Source organism: Orcinus orca, chromosome 8 (genome assembly GCF_937001465.1).
Source record: "Orcinus orca chromosome 8, mOrcOrc1.1, whole genome shotgun sequence".
Taxonomy (NCBI): Eukaryota; Metazoa; Chordata; class Mammalia; order Artiodactyla; family Delphinidae; genus Orcinus; species Orcinus orca.
The window spans coordinates 8,845,054-8,869,655 of record NC_064566.1 but is presented as its reverse complement, the minus strand read 5'-3'; the positions used below and the strand labels follow the sequence as shown (position 1 = coordinate 8,869,655).

General features: G+C 56.7%; 1 protein-coding gene across 4 annotated transcripts; it reads right to left on the bottom strand.

The window, feature by feature from the left end:
- Positions 1-3,129: 3,129 nt before the first annotated feature.
- On the bottom strand, positions 3,130-14,779 carry CHRM1 (cholinergic receptor muscarinic 1). Of its 4 annotated transcripts, none has more exons than XM_049713525.1 (4): positions 14,507-14,779; positions 13,741-14,063; positions 13,207-13,299; positions 3,130-5,650 (listed from the first exon to the last, which is right to left on the bottom strand). In XM_049713525.1, exon 4 carries the CDS (start codon positions 5,571-5,573, stop codon positions 4,194-4,196), a length of 1,380 nt encoding a protein of 459 aa, XP_049569482.1. In that variant the 5' UTR covers positions 5,574-5,650; positions 13,207-13,299; positions 13,741-14,063; positions 14,507-14,779; the 3' UTR covers positions 3,130-4,193. The 4 variants fall into 4 exon arrangements, with proteins under 4 accessions (XP_049569482.1, XP_049569484.1, XP_049569483.1 ...); XM_049713527.1 differs by lacking the exon at positions 14,507-14,779 and adding an exon at positions 14,314-14,412 and having other exon boundaries at positions 13,741-13,851; XM_049713526.1 differs by lacking the exon at positions 14,507-14,779 and adding an exon at positions 14,314-14,390.
- Between the last annotated feature and the right edge of the window lie 9,823 nt (positions 14,780-24,602).

The following is a 24,602-nucleotide window of genomic DNA, read 5'->3' as shown; positions in this document are numbered from 1 at the left end:
TGGTAGTGCTAGTCAGGCCAGAAATACCAAGATGAGGAGAAGTACAGGGGCCAGGAGGGAAGAGTGAGAACAGTTCTCAGGCCTCCTTTGTGTGACAGTCTGATTCCTGGAGTTACATAGTGTGTGTGTGTCACCAAAGATGCTAAGAACAAAGGCATCACCTCAAACAGCTGGAGGCTGGTGTGGGGCACCTGGCATTCAAAAGGCTTTTGTGCTATAAAGGTGAGCAGGGGACTTCCCTGGTGGCGCAGTGGTTGGGAATCCGCCTACCAATGCAGGGGACACGGGTTCGAGCCCTGGTCCGGGAAGATCCCACATGCCACGGAGCAACTATGCCCGTGAGCCACAACTACTGAGCCTGAGCTCTAGAGCCCGAGAGCCATAACTACTGAGCCCACACGCCACAACTACTGAAGTCCACGCGCCTAGAGCCCATGCTCCACAACAAGAGAAGCCACCGCAATGAGAAGCCTGTGCACCGCAACGAAGAGTAGCCCCCGCTCTCCACAACTAGAGAAAACCCGTGCGTAGCAATGAAGACCCAATGCAGCCAAAAACAATTAAAAAAAAAAAAAAAAAAAAGGTGAGCAGCTACCTGGGAGAATTTACAGTTTGGTCAGCACCAGTTCTGGGAGAGGCCCAGGAGAATATGGCGTTGTCTGTAGATGCCAGTCTCCCCTCATCCATCTCCTAGTTGTCTGGTGAGGTTGGCATACTGGACAGAGGCAGGGCCTGCCTCAGCGTAGTATCAGCCAAGTGAGCTGATCTTTCGGGGACCTAGGGTTGCTGCTGAAGTGTGGAGGTAGGAGCTGAGGTGGCCAAGACGATCTACTCTATCATTTGTCCTGTTTTCCTTCCTATTCTCTGGGAAGCAGTCCAGGCCGGTTCTAAGGGCCTCCTTTCTTGACAGGGCTATTCCCTTGACTGCCTGCAGATGGCGCTAAAGCGACACGATGGGAATGGAGGGGTGGGGGCCGGCGGGAGGAGAAATACTCCTAAGTCGCCCGCTTCTCTAGGTCTGCTCCTGGCCGGAGGAGGTGGCATTCACAAAACCACCCCATTCTTTCCCTACTATCCTGCTCTGGCACAAAACGCCCTTGTTTCTGGGGCAGAGAAGTATTCCCTCAAGGCGGGAGGGGGTGCAGTGTCTGGGGTGGACGATGCCACGTCCAGCCATCCTCTCCTGTCGGGCTCCAGCCATCTCCTCCAACTTCTGGCAGCTGGCTCTGCAGGAATCTTGCTTCAGTGGCTTTCAGGGCACAGACGCCACCTCTGGGAAGGCTTCTTGGATTGCACACTCTCCCCCACCCCTATTCCTTTCTCCAAGCCCTGTTTCTTCTCCCTGGGCTGGGGCGATGGGACTCTGGACTCTTTTAGAAGCCCAGGCTGGAGGAGAAGGGAAAGGTGTGGGCCTGAAAATGGACTTGGTGTCTGGCCTTCACCTGCGAGCAGCCTGGTCCTATGGTAAAAGTCACTCAGGTGCTTTTCCTACAGCCTGTCTCATCCTCTTAAGGCTCCTGGAGGGCTCCTTCCCATTTCAGAGCTGAGGACCCGGAAAGTAAGAGACATGCCTGAGGGGAGGGGGCACGGGCCTGTGCCTGGGACAAGGGACACGTGACCTGCTAGCCCCATTCCTCACCCGAATACCAGCTTTGACCGCCTCCCCCCACCCCCAACTCCTGGCCTCCAGTAGAGGTCAAGCCAGTCTGATTCCAACACCCCCGCTCTCCCAATACTGCTTGGCTTCCTCAGTCTCCCCTGCAACCCCTCATCCGTGTACCAGGACCAATGCCTTCAACACAGGGCAGGGCATTTAACACGAAAGGGGGCTCAGGGCTAAGCGGTGGCCAGGGAGGGACCCTCTCAAGGTCTTGATCTGACAACCCAGGAAGCTGTGCTTTGGGAGAGGGGGATGGGCTTTGTGTCCTACAGTCATTCTCCACAGTGCAGTGCACCTGGCAGCCCTGGGCTGGGCTGTCCTGTCCACCTCCTGAGTGGATTGCCCCTGCCCATAGCATCGGAAGCTTCCTTTTCTAAGGGTTCTGGGAGTCCTGACAGCTGTGTGTGGGGTGAACCTTCACTCTCTTTCTCTGTAAGGGTTTAGCCCCACCCGGGACCTCATTCCTCTAGGCCAGCATTTCTCAAACTTTAGGCTGCATTACAATCACCTGGACAGCTTGCTGAAACAGATGGCTCCGACCCACCCCTAGAGTTTCTGATTCAGTAAATCTGGGATGACCCTGAGAACTTGTACATCTAATAAGCTCCCAGGTGATACTGATGCTGCTGGACAGGAGCACTGTGCACTGAAGGATTAACTCAGCAGGTCCGGGTTGTCCAAACGCCACACATTCCAAAGAAAGGTTTGCCCCTTGCCTGGCTCCTGGGAGACGGCCCCTAAACCCTTGGAATATCTTGCCTGGTAAGAGTGTCTCTGCTTATCTGGGGGCCATGGGCCTCTTCGTATCAGTTTAGCCTCTGGAGGGGCTGGAGACTAAGTAAGGGCAGCTATGTGGGTGGTCAGGAGCCTCCGTTAAACGCTGGACACCAGTGTTGGCTCCGCTTTGCTGGCTGGCAATACTTCGTACAGCTGGAAACTGTGTTTCCTGGCTGGTGACTCATGGTTGCTGGGAGAATTAAGTGCTGTCCCCATAACTCCACTGGGAAAGGACAGTAGAAGCTTGCAGCTGGTCTCTCCTGGACGCTGCCTGTGCACCTCCATCCTTTGCTGACTCTAATTTGCATCTTTTACTGTAGTAAAATATAACCGCTCAGCAACTTTGCTTCCGGGAGACAGCTCTGCCCACTACAGCCCTACTCACCTGAGCCGGGGACCCTAGGTGCTGGGCCCACAGGTTTCAGTTGATCCAGCCACTCTGTGCTGCCCCTCCTGAGACCACTCTCAGGGCAGTGACCCATTTCTTATGGTGCTTGGACCCTCCCTGCCCCATCCTGCCCTGGCTTCAGACCAGGTCCTAGAGGGAATTCCCGGGTGGTCCAGTGGTTAGGACTCCTCGCTTCCACTGCAGGGGGCATGAGTTCCATCCCTGTGGGGAACTAAGATCCCGCAGGCTTCGAGGTGTGGCCAAATTAAAAAAAAAAAAAAAAAAAAAGAGCCAACACAGGGAAGAAGGCCCCTTAGCGCCCGCTGGTTATGTGGCTTTATTCACAGACTCAGCACTTGCTGAGGTCAGGAGGAAAGAACATTTGGGACCTGGGCCTGGAGATAAGGGTGGCTGGGAGGCCATGCATGGGTCGGATTGGGGAGCTCACAGCAGAGAACCTGTTGGCTGGGCCAGGCCGGTGTGGGGTGGGGCCGGAGGCAGGCAGCATGCGGGAGGCCTGGCTAGATCTGATGGAACAGATCTCTCCAGGTGGCGTCTGTGAGCCAGGGAGGGTGGGACTGAGGGTTTCTCTGGGGCAGGGGGTATAGGTGTGGGGCTGGACAGCAGGCACCCCTGCCCCTCACTCCCAGGGAAATGACACAGTGGGACAGCTGGGACACCTGGCGCCTGGTCCTGATGCTGCCTCGGGACTTGGACGGGGTGACTAACCATGCTGGTCCCCTCTGGTGTCATTGTCCTGCTGATGCTTGGACATGTGCCTTGGGGGTGACCCACCTAGGGACACTCTGGGGACATGTGTAGGAAGGCTGGATAACCCCGGAGAGTGTGCCTAGGGCCCAGCAGAGTGGGCTGTGCCTGGGGAGGGAGGGGGTCCCCGGGGAGGGCGGGGGATGCTCCCTTTGAGCCACGCTTCTGTCTCAGTGGTTGGTGTCAGTTCCCTGCTGGCAGGGGGTGCCGTCTCCCGCTCAATCCAGGCCAGCCCCTGGGCCAAGGATGACTGCACAGCTAAATCTCCTTTCTCCTGGCCCGCACTGCTGGCCCTGGATGGACTTCCTGTCTAAACACAAACAAGGAAGCCAAAGCCCGGACCCTCCTCCTGGGCCTTCTTCCTGGTGAAGGGCCCATTCCCACCCAGCAGGGAACAGAAAAACCAGTTCCCCGGGTGCCCCTCCCTGCCTGGGAACAGCAAAATTTGGAAAGTTGGCAGGGTCTCCCTGGGCTGTGCAGGAAGGTGACCTAGGTGCCCGGGAAGGCTGGTGGGGCCCGAGCAGGGCCCTGGGTCTGAGGTCACAGCGCCTGCCCGCTTTCCACCGGGGCCTGGGGTGGAGGGACGCAGGCGAGGGGCCCTCAGCATTGGCGGGAGGGGGTGCGGTGCACAGAGCCGGGGCGCTTGGGGATCTTGCGCCAGCGACGCTTGTCCCAGCGGCAGAGCAGCAGCAGGCGGAAGGTGTCCCGGAAGGCCTTGTTGCAGAGCGCGTAGCACATGGGGTTAATGGTGCTGTTGACGTAGCACAGCCAGTAGCCCAGCTCCCACAGGGTCTCGGGGACACAGTCCTTGCAGAAAGTGGACACCAGCACCATGATGTTGTACGGTGTCCAGGTGAGGATGAAGGCCAGCAGGATGGCGCTCAGGGTCCGAGCCGCCTTCTTCTCCTTGACCAGCGAGAAGGTCTTCCGCTTGGCCAGCTGCCCCTTCCCACGGGGCTTCTGGCCCTTGCCCGCTCGCTCACGCCCCTTCCGGGTCGGCCTCTTGACCGTATTCGGGGAGCTCCGGGGTGGCTGCTTGGGGGGGGCCTGCGCCCCGGGGTCCACCATGGGCATCTTGATCACCACCTCAGAGCCGGGCTCCTCACCCTCCGAGGACGTGAGGGACTCCATGGAGCCTTCATCCTCCTCCTCCTCTTTCCAGCTGTAGGCCTGGAGCAGCCGGGGGGCCCGGCAGCAGCGGCAGCAGCGCCCTGGAGGGGTCTCCGGGGAGCCCTCAGCCCCTGGCTGGGACCTCTCTGAGCTGCTGCTGCTGCCGCCCCCCTTCCCCGGCGTCTCGGAGCCCTGCAGGGCTGCCAGCTCCCGGGCCCGGTTCTCTGTCTCCCGGTAGATGCGCCAGTAGAGCGTGCACATGACCGTGACGGGGAGGTAGAAGGCAGCCATGGCTGTGCCAAAGGTGATGATGGGCTGGGACAGGAACTGGATATAGCACTGCCCGGCCAGCACCGTCCGCTCCCCTACCAGGTACTGCCAGAAGAGGATGGCTGGGGCCCAGAGGACGAAAGAAACCAGCCAGGCCAGGCCGATCATCAGGGCCGCCCGGCGGGGTGTGCGCTTGGCGCGGTAGCTCAGGGGCCGGGTCACGGAGAAGTAGCGGTCAAAACTGATGAGCAGCAGGTTCATGACCGAGGCGTTGCTGGCCACGTAGTCCAGGGCCAGCCAGAGGTCACAGGCCAGTGTGCCCAGAGCCCAGTGGCCCATGAGCAGATACGTGGTGTAGAGGTTCATGGAGAAGGTGCCAATGATGAGGTCGGCACAGGCCAGGCTCAGCAGGAAGTAGTTGTTGACCGTCTTGAGCTCCGTGTTGACCTTGAAGGAGATGAGTACCAGCAGGTTGCCGGTCACCGTGGCCAGTGACAGGAGGCCCGTGGTGATCCCAATGAAGGCCACTTGCCAGGGACCCTTTCCCGGTGCCAGGACGGTGATGTTGGGGCTGACGGCGGGTGGGGCTGAGGTATTCATGGTGGCTGGGCGGGGTCGATGGGGGACAGCCCCTTCCTCTAGTCACAGTACAGGCCTTCCTCGGGGGCGGTCATCACCTGAAAAGAGAGGACACGGGCTTGGGTTGGGCTGCTGGACGTCTCCCAGAGTCCAGAGTGGAAGGTGCCGGGAGCAAAGCCTCTGCCTTCTCGGAGCTGCAGGCCAGACAGCGTCACACCCCCCTTACTGGTGCCCACACCAGGTCACTTTTAATGCACTTTCCCAGCCTTGAATGGATTTACCAGCAGCACAGGGGGAGGGGATGGCTTTGGAATCCAGAGATCTGAGTCCTCATTCCCACTCCACCATTCAGACGCGGAGCCTCAATTTTCTCAACGGGAAATCGCTACTAACGCTTGTCTTGATCACGTGGCAGGAGTGGGGAGACTCGCTTTGTATATGGGATTGCCAAATTTTCAAAGCATTTCACTCAATTTTATTAAAGCTCTCATTTACTGAGTAGTTACTACATGCCAGAAACAGTGCTAAGCACTTAACTGAATTACCTAATTTAATTGTTGAACATTTGTAGGAGGAAGGTCTCTTACGGTCCCCATTTCACTGAGGCGACCGTGGCTCCGAGCAACTCCAAGACCTGGCCGTGGCGACACAGGTGGTGCATGTGATCAGAACCCACCTCCCTCGCTCACTCTCGGAGCACGTGAAGACCCGGTGGGATTCTTCCATCAAATAAGGAGAGATGGGAAGGCGGGGGAGGGCTCCAGAGAAGACAGGGGGAAGAGATGGGAGCAGAGGGGTGCTGCGTGTGTGCGCCTGAGTGTGTGTGCTTGTGCGCAGTTTGGGGCTGGATCGGACCCTCAGTGGGGGCAGCGGGGGACGTTGTGCTGGGCCTGGACACTTGCCGGTGGTTGACGATCCGGAGTAAAAGCAGGCAGCAGGCGCGAGGGCCTCAGCTCCCAGATAAGCGGGGGTCTGGCCCCAGATGAGGTGTGGGAGGACTCCTCTACCTCCCCACTCGGTTCCTGGGCCCCAGCTGAGTGGAGGAAAGCAAGGGGAACCAGAAGATGCCCCAGACTTTTCCTGAAACTGGAGTGCAGCTCAGGCACTCAGGGTGGGAAGAGAGAAAAGCCACAGCTCTTAGTGACTACTGGCCGGGCAGAGGCCTCGACCGCTCAGCCACGGCCTCGCTGCTGTATGTGTTGACTGCTTCCTTCCTGTTCTGGGCTTCAGGCATCCTTCCGTGTGTTGAAGAGACTGGGGTCTCCTCCTAGCTGCAGCTATGGCTTCAGGGGCTGTATTGTTGGAAAAATTCCAAGGGAGAGACGTTGGGCCCAGCAAGCCCTGATGTTTCTTGGGACCTGGTCTGTGACAGAGAGTCTGTGAGGGGGTCACTGCATGACGGATGCCTCGGCGGTGTGTGACTTGGGTGTACTGTCAGTGTGTGTGACAGCGACTCTCAGCATGAATTCAGAGTGTGACAGAACAAGCACGAAAAGCTGTGGCTGGCAGTGCTTGTGTGTCTGGGACAATTTGCACGTGAGGGGGCACAGGTGACGTCCCGGTTGAAGGACCCAGACTCTGGAGTCAGACTGTCCACATCTGAATCCAGGCTACACCACGTACTGGGTGTGTGGTCTCCGCTAGCGATGTAACTGTTATGTGCCTCGGTTTCCTCAACTGACAAACGGGGATAATGTTAGTCCCTAGCTAATACATCGAGGAATTATCGCGAGGCTTAAAGAGTCAATAGATATAAAGTACTTAGAACAGCCCTGGTCCATGGTAAGCACTAAGTTCCCGTTGACTCTTAGCACGGGTAGTAGCGAGGGCTCCCTCCTGCCTAGAAGTGTCTGCTTCTTTTTTTTTTTTTTTTTTTTTTTTTGCGGTACGCGGGTCTCTCACTGTTGTGGCCTCTCCTGTTGCGGAGCACAGGCTCCGGACGCGCAGGCTCAGCGGCCATGGCTCACGGGCCCAGCCGCTCCGCGGCATGTGGGATCTTCCCGGACCAGGGCACGAACCCGCGTCCCCTGCATCGGCAGGCGGACTCTCAACTACTGTGCCACCAGGGAAGCCCAGTGTCTGCTTCTTTGATTAAAAATTTCTAATACTATGGGGAATTCCCTGGCGGTCCAGTGCTTAGGGCTCTGAACTTCCACTGCAGGGGCCATGGGTTCAATCCCCGGTCGGGGAACTAAGATCCCGCATGCCAAGTGGCACAGCCAGAAGAAAAAAAAAAATCTAATACTGGGACAACAGCAACAAATAATAACGGTCATTGCTATTATTTAGCATCCCTGAGGGCCAGTCGCCGCTCAGAGCACTTATGTGCCCTATCTCACTTAACCTTAATGGGGAACCTATGACCTAGGGGTTGTTTTTCTCTCCATCTTACAGATGAAGAAACTGAGGCTGAGAAAAGCATGAGAATATGCACAAGGTCACACAGCTAAGGTAGGAACCAGGATTGGAGCCCAGGCAGTCTGTTCCTATGAAACTTTATTTATAAAAACTGATGGTCGGCCTGGGGGCCATAGTTTGCCAATTTGAACTAAGAAGTATTACATTAAAATATGATTTATCTTGCTTACTGAGTTTTGTTGTAGCCTCCTCCCTTAACCAAAGTCAGGCACTGGGCGGGAGGCTGAGATCAGACTGCGGGTGCTGGGGCTTTTCTCCGTGAGGCCGCTGGTGGGAACCACCCTTGACAAGGTGACTCTGAACAACTCTTGTCCCTTTGATCTTCTGGTCTCAGTGCTGTTTGTGCCCATTGCAGAAATCGAGCAACTGAGGCCCACAGAAAAAAGGGAAGAAGGCGTTGTGTAGCTCAAGGTCTCCCGATTCCTAGACTGGGTGCTGCCTCACCCCCCAGCCCCTGGGTGCCCCGGAGCAGCTCTGTAGCCCCCAGCAGCTTCCTGGGCCAAGATGCGCAAAGGCTGGGTCAGAAGAGGAGCTTTAGGGCGTGAGAGGCTGTACCCTCCACAGCCGTAGGGGCCTCCCGTCTGTCTGGGCGCGTTGCGGCCAAGTGTTCTGCCATTGTACATGGCCCTTATGCCACAGCAGGGCTAGGACTAGGGCGGGGGGAGTGAGGCACTTGTCTTGGGTGCAAAATTTAAGGAGATGCCCCAAACTCAGTCAATCAAGAAAATAACATTTTAATGAAATATTTAAAGAATAGAAATCAATGCAAAACATCCATCATGAACACAATTTTAAACCAAGACAGGACCCAACCCCGCACTTGCACAAACACCCCTATCACCCATGCCTCGCACTAATCCTGGCCCTGGTTCTGACAAAACTTGATTTGCAAAAGCAGACCACCTGTGGGCTGTAGTTTGCTATTTGATTTTTAAAAATATTACATTACAATATTATTTATCTTGACTAGTGAGGTATTTTTGTGAGCCCCCCACCTTGAAATTTTGCTCCAAGGCGAGTACCTCACTTGCCTCACCCTAATTCCTGCATTGCGGACCACAGCCCTAGGTTTGAATCTCCAAGCTGTCCCTTCCTAGCTGTGTGATCATCGGCAACGACTTAACCTTTCCTTCCCTGCAGCCCTGCAGCCCTGAGCTGATGGGGATAATAGTATCCAAAGTGCCTGGCACTGAAATGACACTCAGTCAAAGGCCTCTGCTATTATTCCCATCTCCTCATTCCGATCCACTGCTCAGCGAACTCTTACCTGCCCCTTCCCCTCCAGACCCCAGGCACAGCCCCTCTCTGGTCCCCAGACTGCTCATCTGTACAGTGGAGGAGTTGGACCAGGCTGACATCTGGGGAGAGTTTACAGGCTCCTGAAACCAAGATCTCAAGATGGCTCGAGAGCATCAAGATCTCAAAATAGCTTGAAAAATAGCCAAGGATACCCTCATCTGTGAAATGGACCACATCCCAGAGGTGAGGCTGCAAAGGCTGAAGGCTCACTCAGCTCCTCTCAGCCCGGGACCTGCAGGCTCCAATGCCTGCACTCCTTCCGCTTGGTGGACCCTCTCTGCCCCACCTATGGGCTCCCATCGGGGACAGCTCGGCGAAGGAGAAGGGCAGAAGTTCTGGGGAACTGGACCCTGGTTCTTGCCACCCCCTGGACCTTCTGAGCCCCTGAGATTCAGCCCAAGAACAGGGCTGTCAATGACTCTGCCCTTCCTCCACCATCAGAAGTGGGAGTCCTCCCCCAAACCCCTCTTGGACAGGAATTTGCTCCAGATAAGGTTCCTGCTCTGGTCCTTGCTGGGTGACCTTGGGTGAGTCTCCTTATTTCCTTATTGGGGGCAATCCTCTGCCTCTTCAAGGCTACTGAAGGGTCAGCGAGTTGATGGCTGAGAAGGAACATGGCTTCCGGTGATTGTGGCTGATTCCCCTGCGGGGACGAGCTCTGGGCTGAAAGTCAGGGTGCCAGGGTTCAGCCGCAGCTCCAGAATTTCTACGAAGGAGGGGCTTAGGGTTAGCCGTCTGGTTGAAAGGGGGGCTGGAAGCTGTATTTGCATACCATATTCTGTGAAAACATCCATGGGGTTGGGGGAGTTGGTAAATGAGGATTGCAGGGCCTGCCGGGGAGACTCCTCAAGGAAGTCCTTGCACTGCCTCTGCTTCAAGCCCCATCTCTGCTCTTGTCTTGCTGTGTGACCTTGGGCAAGTGATTGTCCTGACCTGGTCACCCTCCTGTAGGATGAGTGTTTGTATGTGAGGGTGTGTGCATTGCTGAGTGAGAATAAGAAATAATGAGGGTGAGTCTTGGTGAGGATGGGTTGGGACTCATCCTCTGAGGGTGTCTGGGGTACAGGAAGGTGGAAAGGAAGCAGGCGGTGCTTTTCTGCCCAGCTCTGTGGCTTCCTGATGAAGGTTGTTGGGAGCTTTTAATAATATTATTAATAATATCACAGCAACTAATATTTACAGACTGCTTACTATAACCAGACACGGCTCTAAGCATTACATACATGATTTAATTGACCTGTTACAAACCCTTGGGAAGTAGGTTCTATGATCTTCAATTTGCAAAAGGGGCAGTGAGGCTTTCAGACCTTAAGGACCTGACAGCTCATCAGCGGTGCAGCCAGGATTTGGACCCAGGTAGTCTGCCTCTGGGGCTAACCTCTTGGGCCCCTACCCTAAACTGCTGTGGGGATTGGGGGGTGCAGAGCCTCCTTGCCCACTTTGACTAGCTAGATGGGCCAAACCCTAGTTTGAATCAGTCAATAGGGAGGAATCAGTCCTTCCTTTAGAATCTGGCCTCTGCGTGTGTATGTGTGTGACAGTGTCTGTCATCTCTCTAGGGATGTATGATCACAGTGCTATGGGAAGGGGGTGGCCCAGCTGTAGCTCTTTGCTTGGCACACATCAGTTGCTCAGTAAATATCTGTGGAGTGAATCCATGAATGTGTACACGGAATTCTCCTGATTGGCTTCGGGACTTCGGGCACGAGGATGAGCCTGCGGCGGTGGGGGTGAGGGTATGGCAGTTTGAACTGGCTGCAGAGTGTGGTGTCTCTGCTCTGTCCAGTTCCTGCATCCCTTCACCTGCCAGGTGCCTGTCCCCTCGGTGAGGCCCTACCTGGCTTGAGAGCAAAATCCCCAAGAACATCCTTATCTGTAAAATGGACCAAGGAAACCCTGCCTCACCTGCTGCGGGGAAGTCGAGTGAGGTAACAGGACAGGCACGGGCATGGGATGGCGCCTGTCAGCGTTGGGGAGGAAAACTTCAGCCTGGGCTCAAAGAGTTAAGGGATGAGGTCAGAGCCTCTAGCAGAGCAGGCCAGACTGTTGACCGCCAGCGTCCTGGACCAATCCCCGGGGGCCGGGCATCTGGTTGGTGAGAGGAAGGGGGAGGGGAGAGATTGCTGGGGAGAGGGATTCCTGAACACTAGGGCTTTCTGAATCTTACCACTGGCCAAGGAGAGCAGAAGGGGAGGCAGAGAATGAGGGGGTGCTGGGGAAGAGATTCAGGAGTGGGGAGTGAAGCCATCTTGTGATTCTGGACGTGGAAGACGGCAGAACCCTGGCTGGAGAGAATGGACGATATTGGGGAGAAGGAGGTACGAGGTGAGGGATGTGGGGCTGGGCACCTGGGACCTCACAAGTGCATCGAGGGCGCTCCTCTGGCCAGGCCTACTGACCTGTCCCTTCTGCTGGGGCCTTAACCCAGAAGCCAGCCTGTCAGAGGTGGCTCTCTCCCCCGGGCTTAATTTTTCTCTGAAGGTAGCACCATTAAAGGTACATAAAACTTCCACCTCTGATGTCTGGCCTTGGAAAGGAAGGGGTGAACTGATACAATTTATCACCTTCTCAGGCTCAACAGTCACCACTGGGAGTGCCAACTAGCCCTGCGGAGGGCAGCAGCCATCAGTTAAATTTCATAAACGCACGGCTGAACCGGAAGAGGAGCGTCAGCCTTAGAATCAGTGCCACATACCCTCCCTGTTGGTGGACCTTAACCAGTTGCCCAACTTCAGCCGGACCATGTCAGAGCCTGGCAGTTAGCAGGCTGGGCCCTAGACCTCACTCTGCCAGGTGGCATCAGAAGTGCCCTGCCCCTCGTTCTACACTCCGCATGCCCCCTGCTCTTCACTCCTTGCGCTCCCCTCCCCGCTCCCCTCCCCATTTCCTTTCTTGTCTCTCCCTCCCTCCCTCCCTCCTCCATCTTTCTAGGCATCACCATGGCATCACAGCAGAACGGAAACCTAGGGAGATATTCACCCACCTCTCCCCCGCCCGCCCAGAAGCCCAAGCTCTCGTTCACAGAGCTCGCTGCTTCCCCCACCCTGTCATCCTGATCAGGGAGGTAGGAGTTCAGCGCCGTGCTGAGGGTGAGGAGTATGGGGTCCAAGCCCCAGCTGCACCCCTAAATATCCCTTCTGTGACCATGAGCACATCCCTTCCCCTTCCTCAGCCTCAGTCTCTCCATCTGTACAATGGGGAGGCTCCTTTTAAGTCTGATGTGACCTCTACCTCCTCCCTTCTTGACACTCTGACTCCTCTTCGCACTTGGGAATCCAGTTCTCAGACCTCCAGGCCCCAGCCGAAGAGCCAAGAGTCACACCTTCTGCAGCCCTATTTCGTCATTTCCTCCCCTGCCTTCCGGAATGCAGTGGCGATCGTGGCTTGCCTGGTGGCTGAGGTCAAGGGGCAGAGAACTAACTCGTACCTGACAGCTCAGTGAGCAGCTGATTTCTCAGGGGCAGGAGACTGTCCGGCTGCTTCCGGCCAGTTGGGCAGGAGGCCCTGGGTCAGTCCGCAGGTATGTTTTGTGGGAAGCAGTGAACCCCTGTCCACTGGCACTGATAGCCCCCAGGCAGCATTTGTCTGAGTGACCCAGTGAACGCCGCCCGACCCCTCCCCAGCTGCCAGCTCAGGAGCTGGCACTCTGTGAGAATCAGAGCTCCTGGCCTCCAGCCCATCCCCACATTGTGCTCTGGGGGTCCTAGGATGGGTACCTGGCATGGGTGCCCATTAGTAACTATGCATCACCTGGACTTAGGGTTGAGACCTGCCCTGCGGGAGCCCAAGGAGCTATGGACATAGGGAGGGCCCTCTGGGTGGCTGCACACACCGGGACCGTGTTCCCTGGCTGGCATGGCCATCCATGTGCCCATACGCCCCAAGAGCCCGGGAGCTCTTGACATGGTCTCCTGCTGGCTTCTGGCCCGGCACCCACCTTGGTATCCTGCTTGTCCATCGGGCCAGCAGCCTGGTTCAGTCCATCTTGGAGTGGTTGAAGGTGGATGGGGGTGGTGGGATTCAGGGTTCCCTGAGGGAGGAGAGGAGGAGGTTCTGGGACTGGCACCCCAGTTTTTGGGGGGGTCAACTTCCCACAGGATCCTGATGGCAAGGGCTACCCCCTGACCCCCTGCCCTCCCCACTCTGTCCCTGGGATTTGGGGACTCTGCCTGCTATGTGGCAACCTAATCCCTTCTGGGCTCCAGGTCCAGTTTCCTAAGGGGGTTTCCATCTCCTTTCCCAGCTGAATCCCAGAAAAACATTAGGTGTATCCACTTGAAGCCAGGAGATGGGGTACTTGGAGCAGCCAGTGTCCAAAGCTACAGAGCGCCCTTGGCCTCTAGAGCCCTCCCTGGCCCCCTCGTCTGTCTGGGGTCCATCCCCATTTCCTTCTGGTTCTGGTCCCTGCGTTGCTCAAGGACCCTGCTTCTCCTGCCCCCACCTCGGTGGAGCCCCTCCCAAATGTACTCACCATGGGGCTGGAGAGAGGTCTGAAGGTTCCTCAGTTCCACTGCCTCTCCGGGGGCCGACGGTGTCTCCAGGGACCCAAACACCTGGCTCCTGGGGGGAGCTGTGCCCTGTGCTGGCAGCCGGAGAAGCACAGCTAGTGATTGGCATGTCCCACCCCCTGGCACGCCAGCCTGGGGGGGGGGAGGGAGGAAGAGAAAGAGAGGGAGGGAGAAAAGAGAGGAAAGGAAGGGAGGGGGAGCTGGAGGGAAGCCTCAGGCAGCGTCTGGGGTTGGACTGGGTCCTGAAGCGTGGCCCCCTTCTCCACTAGGGCACCAAATTCGAGTCCTGAGAGGGAGGGTGTAGGGCATGAGGAAGATGAGCCCAGGAAGGCTAAAAGTCCAGAACGGGAGAGAAGGCAGATACAGGGAGACAAACACCCACACCCAATGCACACAGACTCGGCGGCGCACGCACACACACACACACACACACACACACACGTACACCCTCAAAAAGGCATACTGTTTCCCGGGCTCCTTCCCCCACCCAACCTTAGAGACCCCAACCCGCGTGCACCATGCCCCACCATACACACCCCGGCATTCGCATGCCTGTTTCCCTCCACATACGCCCTGCCCCCGGCACATGCCCACGCGCCCGCCCGCCCAGCCCCACACCCTGCTCTTCCTCCCTACTGCGAAGGAGCTAGATTCCTTCTGTTTGGAAATGACACATTGGGCCTCACGTGAGAGGCTCCAACTTGGAACAGACCCAGAGGGCTGGCTCACCCGCCCGGGGCCGAACGGATGAGCCCGCATGCTGGGCGGTGCGCTGTTTTCTGTCCCTGCCACACAGCTGGGTGTGAGGGCACACGGGTGTCTGGTTTGCGGGGACGAGTGGGGGGCCGTATGCCTGCTCCACGCGTTGCTGAGTGCCCCGCACACGTGTGTCCCTGAGTCGCATGTCATCATGCAGCCGGTGTAAATGCAGGTGTCGCCCTGTGGGTCTGGAGCCGGGACGTGTGTGTGTCTGTATTCGGTGTGTGTCTGAGTGTTGCCCAACTGTGGGACTTGCTAATTCTGACAAGGGAGGCAGCCTCTACCACCCTGCCTGTTCCACCCCCAGCTTCCACTTGGAAGACAGACAGGCAGACAGACAGCTCTCCTCCCAGCTTGTCAAACTCCGTCTCCCCTGACTCCCACTCGGGGCTCACAGGTGTGCACCTGGGAAGTGATGAGCCTGCCCTTCCTCTCCACATCCCTTAGCCCAACTGCCTGGCCAGCACCCCTCTCCCCCAGGCCGGTTTGGATTTCTGTGTTGAGTTTCCTCAGAGATAGAACCCCTGGGGGCCTTTAGCTCTAGAGACCTGGGTCCTGCCCCACCCTCACCTGGCCCTTGAGACCTCCTGGGGAGCTGACCGTGGAGCAGACATGGGGAGGCTGCTGCTGGGCTGCTGGGCCTTTGCTTCACTGGGCCATGCTGAAGCCCTGGGATGGAAGGTGGGAAGGACCAGGGTCAACTGTCATCCCCACGATGTAGGTGAGAAAACCGAAGAGCAGAGAGGCGTGTTTAAAACGTGGTTGGCAAGTGTCTGCACTCAGGTCCCGGGCTCTGAGCCCGCGGCTCTGGAGTGGGTCAGGCGGTTGGGACCTGCCCCACCGCTTGCCCCCTGCCCTTTCCGCCACCCAGCACCCCCTCTCAATCCTGATGCCTGAGGGTAACCTGGGGCTTCCTCAGGCTGGAGCCCGGTTGCCAAGGGAGGCCGGTGGAGCAGAAACTGGAGTCCCTGGGGCGTGGCCAGCAGCCATCATGCCAGTGGTGGGCACACGTGGCAGGTACATGTGGGGGCATCTCTGCTTCTCGAAGCCAGCTGAGGCAAGAGCAAGCGCCCAGTACCCCTCCCTTCCGAAGTCCAGGAGATGCTGCCGCTTGGAGAGGAATCTGAGCAACCCCTCCCACCCCGGAGTCAGCTGGCGGGTCAGGGGCGGGTCAGAGCTCCACCAGTCCCTGCCCGTGGCCGCGGACTCCCGCTGCCCCTGCTGGGTTGTGCTCGGTTTGCGGCTGCGGCTTGTGCGCGCGGTGGGGCTGCGTGTACTTGTGCGCGTACACGTGGCTGAGTGTGTGGGTGTTAGGCCTCCACGCTCAACATCCATTTCCGAGTCTGAATCAGGCTCTCTCCTTGCCCCCTCCCCCCAGTCTCCTTGGTCTCCCTTCTCTTCTCCCACCGCCTCTGCACACGTCCCTTTAGAAATAAAAACACTTATTTTGTAGGCGGGAGAGGAGGGTGTCCAGCTTTCCCTTGCCTCCTCCTGAGCGCCCCTCTTGTCCCAAGAGGTTTTTGCGCCTTAAGTCCGTGCAGCCGCGGAGGCAGGGGGTTGATGCCCCCCGCCCCAACCCCGATTGTATGGCTGTTCTAGGCCCAGGCTTGGCTAGGTCCCCTTACCAGATGGGGAAACTGAGGCAGGAAGGGAGAAGGGAGGTAGGGCCGGGAGAAGCTCTCCCACCCGGCTCTCTCACCGCCCCCGCACCCGCGCCGGATTTAGCCGCAGGGAGGCTGGGAACATTGTCTTTATTTTAAGCCACCGAGTGCTGCACGAACGCGGCTGCTCCCGACAAAGGGCTCGGCTAAGCAGCGGCAGGCGGCGCACGTGGGGGTCCAGCCGCGCCCCCGCGCGCACCCCAGCCGCCCTCGCGCGGCCCGGCCTGACCCCAGCCAGTTCTCTTTTCTCTCCGGCCGCGTGGGACCCCGGTCGGTACAGGACCCCTGGGCATCGGCTCCTGTCGGCTGCTGTTTTTGGTCGCTGGGCGGAGGGGTCACTCCTCCAGGCCACCGAGGGAACACGGGGTCGCCCCGCGTGGCTGGGCCCCTCTCTCAGCTTCCTCACGTGGGCGAAGAGAGAAGCTGCCTTGGGTGCGAATCCAGGTTTGCCTCTTGCCAGTGGAACCGCGCAGAGCAAGTCGGTGCCCCTCTCTACAACTGTTTCATCAGCGACGGCACTAGAACTACTTTCCTGACAGCCCTGTTTGATCATCGGTTGCAGGTTAAACTTGGCACTGGCGTTTGCTACAAGTGACAACCATTATCATCGTTATTTATAACTCGTATTGAGCACTTACTACGTGCCAGGCGCTGCTAAGGGCTCTTAATTCATTAACTAGTTTGTTTCTTACAACAGCTCTCTGAGGGAGGTTCTATTATTATTCCCATTTTACAGATGAGTAGATGTATAAGCGGCGCGCATCCCCCGGGGGTTTCGTGTGGGGTGCGGTCAGTGTGCCTGGGGGCATCCTGGGACTGGGGTCGGGGTGGGAGCGTGGAGGCTGCAGTTTCAGGGATGCCAGAAACCTGTGACAGCATTTTTAAAAGGTCGGGGATCCCGTCTGAATGCCGCGCGGGGGTGGGGAAAGGAAGTGAGCGCGCTCATGCTGCGCGCTCGCAGCCCCTCAGTTTAACCCTCACCCTCGGCTTGAACTCACCTTAGGACCTCAAACCCAGATAAACTTGCCGCTTCTCAGAGCTGCTTCCTCTGTTCTGGGAGAAGGAGGCGGCAGTGGGCTATCCTCTTGGCCCCCACCAGACCTAGGAAGCTGAGCTGGTTGGTCCTCAGTGCCCTCTGGCACGGGCCTGGGTTGGTGGTCTCACCCGCGGTGGGAAGTGACCTCCATTCCGACCCCAGGAGGGAGGCAGCCCGTTGTCCTCAGGGCACCCTTCCTTGATCCGCCCCCATCCCGCCCCCCACCTCCCAGCCCCCATTGCTTTAGGCCCCCAGTCTCGTTACCCCCTCGGTCTCACCTTCCCGACGGCGGGGATTCCGGGAGGGACTAATTCCCAGATTTAAAAGGAGAAACTAAAATCCGGGGCGGGGCTGCGGATAGAGCAGGCCTAGAAAGGGACCCCCGCAGTCCCTGCTGCCCAAAGGCCGGGGCGAGAGTGGCCACAACAAAGGCATCATCTTGGACAGGAAATCGGGGTTTTCCGAGTCTAGTTCCGAAGTTAAGCCTCTTAGAAACAATCTCCCCTTCACCTCCCGGGCGCTTCACCTCCCCGGCCTGGCTCTGTGCTGGGAGCCTCGGGGCACGTGGAGAGCCCTCAAGAGCCCCGCTCCACCAGCCCCGAAGCCTCGAGGTCAGCGTCCGAAGAAAGGATGGGTTCGGGCGGCCCGGAGAGGGGCTCCTCGCGCCGCCTGAACCTACGAGGCGCTGCCTAGTCCTTTTGGCGGGTGGGGTTGAGTTAACAGGACGCCCGGGGTCGGACGGTGGTGGTGATCGCTGAGAACCGAGGCAAAGCATCCTGGACGAAGCTCTGGATCCCGGCCGGACTGGGCCGCGGGGCGGAACTGTGTTCCCACAGGGCGCCGGTTAGCATTCTTTGTCCTGCCTATGAGGACAGGACCTCGGAGTCCAGGTCACTTGCTGCCGCCTAGGAGTTGGACGCACTGTGGATGTGCGGCCCGGATGGAGGAAAGGCGCACTCTTCCTCGCACTGTGGAGGCCCGTGCCTCTCGCTCAAATCTCTATGGCCAAAAACAGCTCGAAAAATCTGATTAACAGAGTCGACTTTGCTATGCTTGGTCAGTGGACATTGGGCACCCATGTCTCCCGCCACATGGTATGGGGGCCCCGGCCCAGCATTAGGACGACATGAGGCTGCTGGAGAGAAATCGTATGGAGCTTTGGGCGGAAACTTCAGGCGGGATCCCGGCCCTGAGGTCCGGATGCCCAAGGCTTCTCCCAAACGCTCTGTAGCTGAGTCCGCGCGCCCAGGGAGTGACCGGGGGAGGCAGACCGATTTCGGGGTCCCCTGCCCCCGACACAGCTAAATTTGCTTCTTTTCCTGGTAACACCCCTCCCTCCGAATCCCGTGGGCGTGTACGCTTTGTCTTCGAGTTCCCCACCGAGGCGGAGACCGAAGCTCGAAGCCCACGAAGGCGAGGAGTGGGACGGAGCCAGGCGAGTGGAGCCTACGCCGGCTCACTCTCCCACCAACCTCTCGGCGACAGCCTAGCCCCCGCGCGGGCGCAGCACGTCCGTCGGTGGGCAGGGGGCTGCCTCTCACCCTTCCCGCCTGCCGCATCGCGGACCACCCAGGCTCGGCTCGGGGTCCTCCCCTCCTCAGTGCCGGCTGCCCGGGACGCTCCAGCGGTACCCACTGCGCTCCGCACCTCCCGCAGCGCCCCCTAGCGGCCCGCCCAGCTCTGTGCCCGGGAACGGGGCAGCGAGAGGCCGGGGTGCCGGGGGCTGGCGTGTGCCTGGTGCCCAGCGCCCATTTTCCTTCGCAGGGAGAGAAGTGATAGTACACATTCATCCTTCATGGCCTACAGTGCGGGCCTTTCTTTGGCAGGGGTGGGTAAAGGATGGTGCAGATCCAGCTCTAGGAAGAAACAAGAGCTGGCTGCCCTTCCTTGCAGCGCTCGCTACTGGCTATTGCATTCGTAAATGCTTTCATGAACTTTCTCATTTAATCCTCCTAACAACTCCGTGCTATAGGCGCAGTTATGATCTCCATTCGACAGAAAACTGAGGCCCAGAGAGGTTAGGTTAACTCTTTCTGCCCTCCTGACTCCACCAGAGTTTGCAGGTTTTGCAGTCTAACTAGATGAGAACTCTTTAGGCCATTTATAAGGCAGAGAAGGATTGCCGGAACTTGCTAAGCCGGTGTCTCTCCCAGTCATTCATTCTGTTGTCGCATTTATTTAACAAACACATAGCCCCAACTGTGTGTGGGCACCGTTCTCAGTGTTGTACCTGTTTCCACTAATTTAATTTTCATAGCAACCCGAGGAAGTAGGTAGAATTATTATCCCCATTTTATAGATGAGGAAACTGAGGCACTGAGTGTTTCTGTAATCTGTCAAGGTCAAATGGCTACTAAGTCCCAGAGCTAGGCAGTTGATTCCCGATCATTGCTTTTGCCCCTATCCTACAGATCCCCCAAATGTCAATGTCAGTGTACCCACATCTCTCCTTTCCTCCTCACCCATATCCCTGGATTGTGGGGCAACCAGACTTTCTGCCAGGGTCTAACACGACCCTGGTTCCATGGCCCTCCTTCCCCGCCCCCTTGGCGCCTCCTGCCAGCCCCAGCGCCAAAGGAGGCCCGACCAAGGCAGGGATTGATGAGTTTGAGTGGACCTCGGAGGCCGCCTGTTTACTCCACCCCACCGGCCGGCACAGGCACACGCTGTGATTAACGGTGCACAATCGAGTTAGGGCCCGTAGCTCCAGGGCTGAGGCCAGGGTGGGGGAGGGGCCTGCTGGCTGGAGCTGCCTTTCCCTCGGGCACATCGGTGGTTTGCTTGAAGCTGGAGTCCCCTGGGGAGGTGGAGAAGGGTATGTGCCCAGCCAGCAGGGGTAGGGAGCACACAGCCCTCAGCGGTGGGGGACCAAACTTCCCCACCCTTCTTGCCCTTCTTCCCCTTCCCACAGAGGACCAGAGACTCAGAAAGGGAGGGCTTGGGTGCATATCAGAGGAAGGAAGCCCTTGTCTGAAGGGAGACCTCCCAACAGAAAATGGCGGCAGTGCAGGGAGGGAGGTAGGAAGCCGGGCTGGGTCTGGGTTTTCGATGGTGGGAAGCAGCCTTGCTTGGGCCTCAAGCTGCCTCACTTCTGGGGTGAGTATTTATCTCTGTGTTTTTCTCCCAGGGATGTGAACCTCTTCCTTGAGCACACGCTCAGCCTGCTCTAGCTGTCCTGCCGCCAACAGCCAGTGGGCTGACTCTGCAAACCACCTGGGGTGGGGGGAAGACAGGAATAAAAGCCCACTCCAGTTCAGCCCTCCTCCTGGGGATCTTTTGCTCCCTTGCCCTACATTCCAGGGATAGGCCTCCAGAGCTGTCAACCAGTAGTTCCTGTTTAAAAACCACACAGCGCAGCCTATAACATATCCTACTTCCTCCAGATGGATAATGCAGCCCCATCCTGAGGGAACAGTCTGGAATCTATGCCCAGCACTGTGTTCAACACTGGGTAGGGAACAGGAGAAACCAGGACCCAGAAGCCGTGGGGTTGGTGAATGAGCTGAGGAGATAAAATGATCCTGAGAAAGGTACCAGGACAGACCAGAGTCCATGAACTTCCTAAGAATAGGAAAAAAGGTGAAGAAAGGTCGAGGGACGGTCAGGGGGAGCTGGCCGTAGTGGGGCAAGTGTAGGCCTGGCTGGGGAGGATGATCTGGTTCCAGAGTTGTCAGGGCACCAGCCTGAGTCAAGTTGGGGGCCCAGTCTAGACCTTGTGGGAGAGAAATAGTCATGGCCCCTCTCCCAGCCTCAGTCTACCCATCCATAACTGGAACCGAGGGCAAAGGCAAAGAAGGACTAGATGCACTAGATGGTCCCAGAGGACTTTCCTAGCTCTGATGTTCTTTGAAAATGGGACACCTGGGGTTTTACTCAGCTCTGCCTCTCCTGGTCATGAAACCCTGGGCACATTACTCTCCTCCTCTGAGCTTTGGTTTCCTGGAAGTAAAATGGGAGGCTAGTCTACTGTTCCTCAAAGTCTATGTTGCAGGACATTAGTAGGTGTAAGTTATAAGAAAAAAGACTTCCATGATAAAATGGAAAATTCATTAGGCTTTCTTTACTGTAGGAACCTATCAGAACCTTTAAATGGCAAATGTACACTAAAAATCTCTGAGAGGCAGAGAGAACATGCAGTTTTCCAAACTGACTTCACCACAGAACCAGTTTTCTGTAGAGCATATTTTAGGGCTGGCATCTGAGGAACATACTTGACTCACTCTGGACTAGCTTATCTAGAAACCCTCCAGGTCCAGTATGTGATCATTTTAGGCATTCCCTCCATCTTTCAGCCCCCTGGACTCCTGCCCCTTTGAGGACTTGTCTCCTTGCCCCAGGCTTTCCTGGACACTTCCATCTCTGGGCCCTTGCTCTGCTCACCTTAGTGTGTCCTTTGTGCGTGGCCTTCTGTGACTTTCCCTGGCTCAGCCCTGGAGAGCTCAAACTCCATCCAGCTGCCCCTTCTCTCATCTTTTCTGGTCCCCAGAGGCCTGAGGGGTGCTGTCTGGGCCCTCCTGGCAGGGTTCAATGTGATGGCTTCCCATAGCCCCAGGTTGTGTTTCTCTGGTTCCCAATCCCATGCCCCAGCCTCAAGTTTCCCACACCCAGCCTCCAGCCTCTACTCCTCAGTCAAGAGACCTTATTCCCCAGCCCCCTATGAGGCCTCTGGCCCCAAGTCTCCTGGTTCCCAGCCCCAGACCCCTGCACCTTGAACCTCAGCTCCCGGCCCTTGTCCCACTTCCCACCCATGGCTCCCAGCCTTCCCCTCTGAAGCCACGTCTGAGATGTTGGGTTCTAGGCAGTTGAAGTTGAGGCAGTACTGTCTCTCTCCCTAGCTGCATCTCTTGAGTCTTTGGGCCCGAGCCAGGGTCAAAGGAGAGCCAGGGCCCAGAGGAGAGGTAGGATGGGAGGTGAACCCTACAGGTATTTAAAGTAATTACCCTCCTCGCCCCATCATAAGCCTGGTTCAAGATGAGGGAACACCTTGGAGGCAAAAATATAGATTATGAACTAGAACATTCTAGTGAGGCAAGTGGCAAGGGGTGGGGGGATGGTGGGAAGGTCAGTGCAGAGGGATGAGGGTGGTAAGCCTAACTCAGCAGGTGGCCCTGGGATGGGACTGGGCATAAGGACCAGTCAGCGGTGTAAAGATCCGTTTTCCAGATGTGGGAGCTGATGCCCTGTGACCTGTGGTGGGCTATGTAACCACTCAGTGGCTAGTGACTAACCCCAAATTGTCTCCTTGTATTGAGATCTCAATTTGCGCTTTCCAAAGTGCTTTCTCTTTCTTCATCACTTCTTCCTTCTAGAAATATTTTCTGTACAGAGCCTCTAAGGACACCCCCCCCATTTTTTCTCCTGCTACGTCCCTGGCTGTTGTTCCTCAAACTCCTTTGCTGATTTTCCTCATCCTCCCACTGCCTAAACTTTGGAGTATCTGGGCTCAGTCCTTGGACCTTCACACCCACTTCACAGGTGACTTATGCCACCCACACATTGATAGCTTACACATTCATGTCTCCAGCCCAGCCTCTCCTCTGAACACCAGACTCGTATATCCAATATTTCCTCATCTGTAAAATGGGGATCATAATAGCTCAACATCACAGGGTTGTTATGAGGATTAAATGAGTTAAGACATGTAAAGCATTGGAAGAGTGCCTGCCTCCGATTAGTACTACGGCTGGAGCTATGATTATTGTTATCGCTGTCATTATTGCTGCCTGCCAGCTCCACTTGGATATCTAGAATCATCTCAGACATGACTCATCCCTAACCCAAAACTGCTCTATCTTCAGCCTTGCTTATCTCAGTAGATGGCAACCGTCTCCTTCCAGTAGCTCAGGCCTCAAACCTTGCAGTCATTCTTGACTTTACTCTTTCTCTCACATCCTGAATCTAATTCATTAGAAAATCCTGTTGTCTCTTCCTTAAATATATCCAGGGTGCAGCCACTGTGGTCTCGGCCAGGGTCATCTCTCACCTGGATAACTGCCTCCACACTGGTCTTCCTGCTTCTATCCTGACTCATTGTACAGTCTGTCCTCAAGGTAACATTCAGAAGGTTCCCTTTGACATATAAGTCAAATCATATCCCTCCACCACTTGAGATGCTCTATCAACTTATCTTTTTCAGAGTAAAGCTCCAGGCCTTATAAGTACTTGCAAGGCCCCTGTGTGATCAGCTTCTTCTCCCTCCTTGATCTAATTTCCTTCCACTGCTTCCTTGCTACTCTGCTCCAACCACGTGGGCCTTGTTATTCCCAGAACATGCCAAGCACTTTCCTTACTAGATGACTTTGCACTACTGTTACCTTTGCCCGTTAATAGTAAAGAAACCATCAAGTTTCTGCAAGATAAAGATGATAATGAGATCATACAAAGGGCTAGGGCTTGGGGCAGTGGGCACAGAGAGAGGAACCCAGAGACCTTGGCAGGGGCCAGATCGTGAATGTCCCTGAATGCCTCCTGAGCAGTGGGCAGCCAAGGAAGGTGGTGTGTGCAGGGCAGGGCTGGACTCCCCTCAGGTGCAAAATCTCAGGGGTGCCAAAAAATTCAGTCATCAAAATATGTAATATTTTAACGTAATATTTAAAAGAATCAAAATTAATGCAAAAAAATCTATGATGAACAAAATGTCAAACTTGAAAAAAAATTTATTTATTTAGTTTTGGCTGCATCGGGTCTTCGTTGCTGCGCACAGGCTTTCTCTAGTTGCGGTGAGCGGGGGCTGCTCTTTGTTGCGGTGCGCGGGCTTCTCATTACGGTGGCTTCTCTTGTTGCGGAGCCCGGGCGCTAGGCGCGCGGGCTTCAGTAGTTGTGGCACGCAGTCTCAGTAGTTGTGGCTCACGGGCTCTAGAGTGCAGGCTCAGTAGTTGTGGTGCACGGGCTTAGTTGCTCCACAGCATGTGGGATCTTCCCGGACCAGGGCTCGAACCCATGTCCCCTGCATTGGCAGGCAGATTCTTAACCACTGTGCCACCGGGGAAGTCCCAAAATGTCAAACTTTGAAGGGAAGACAGGGGCAGGGTGAGGCAGGAGAGGTGACTCCAAGTGCCTTTCATCCTAGTCCCAGCCCTGGACTCAAAATCCTTCTGGGAGGATGAACTGGACATGGATACCACTGGGAAGGCCCAGGGAGAAAAAGAGGTGCAGAGACCCGGCCCAGGGACTGGACAGGACTTTCCTGGTTTGTAAAATGCGGGCAGCAGGTCTTGTCCCGCAGGAACCCCGGAGGATTAGTGAGATAATGGAGAGAAACCCTGCGTTGGTGGTGGTGCAGGTTGGGTTGGGAGGCAGGTAAAGGCCAGAGAGGGGTGGGGCATGGCACAGGGGCGGGGCTGCGAGGGGGAAGGGGCACTCACCTGGC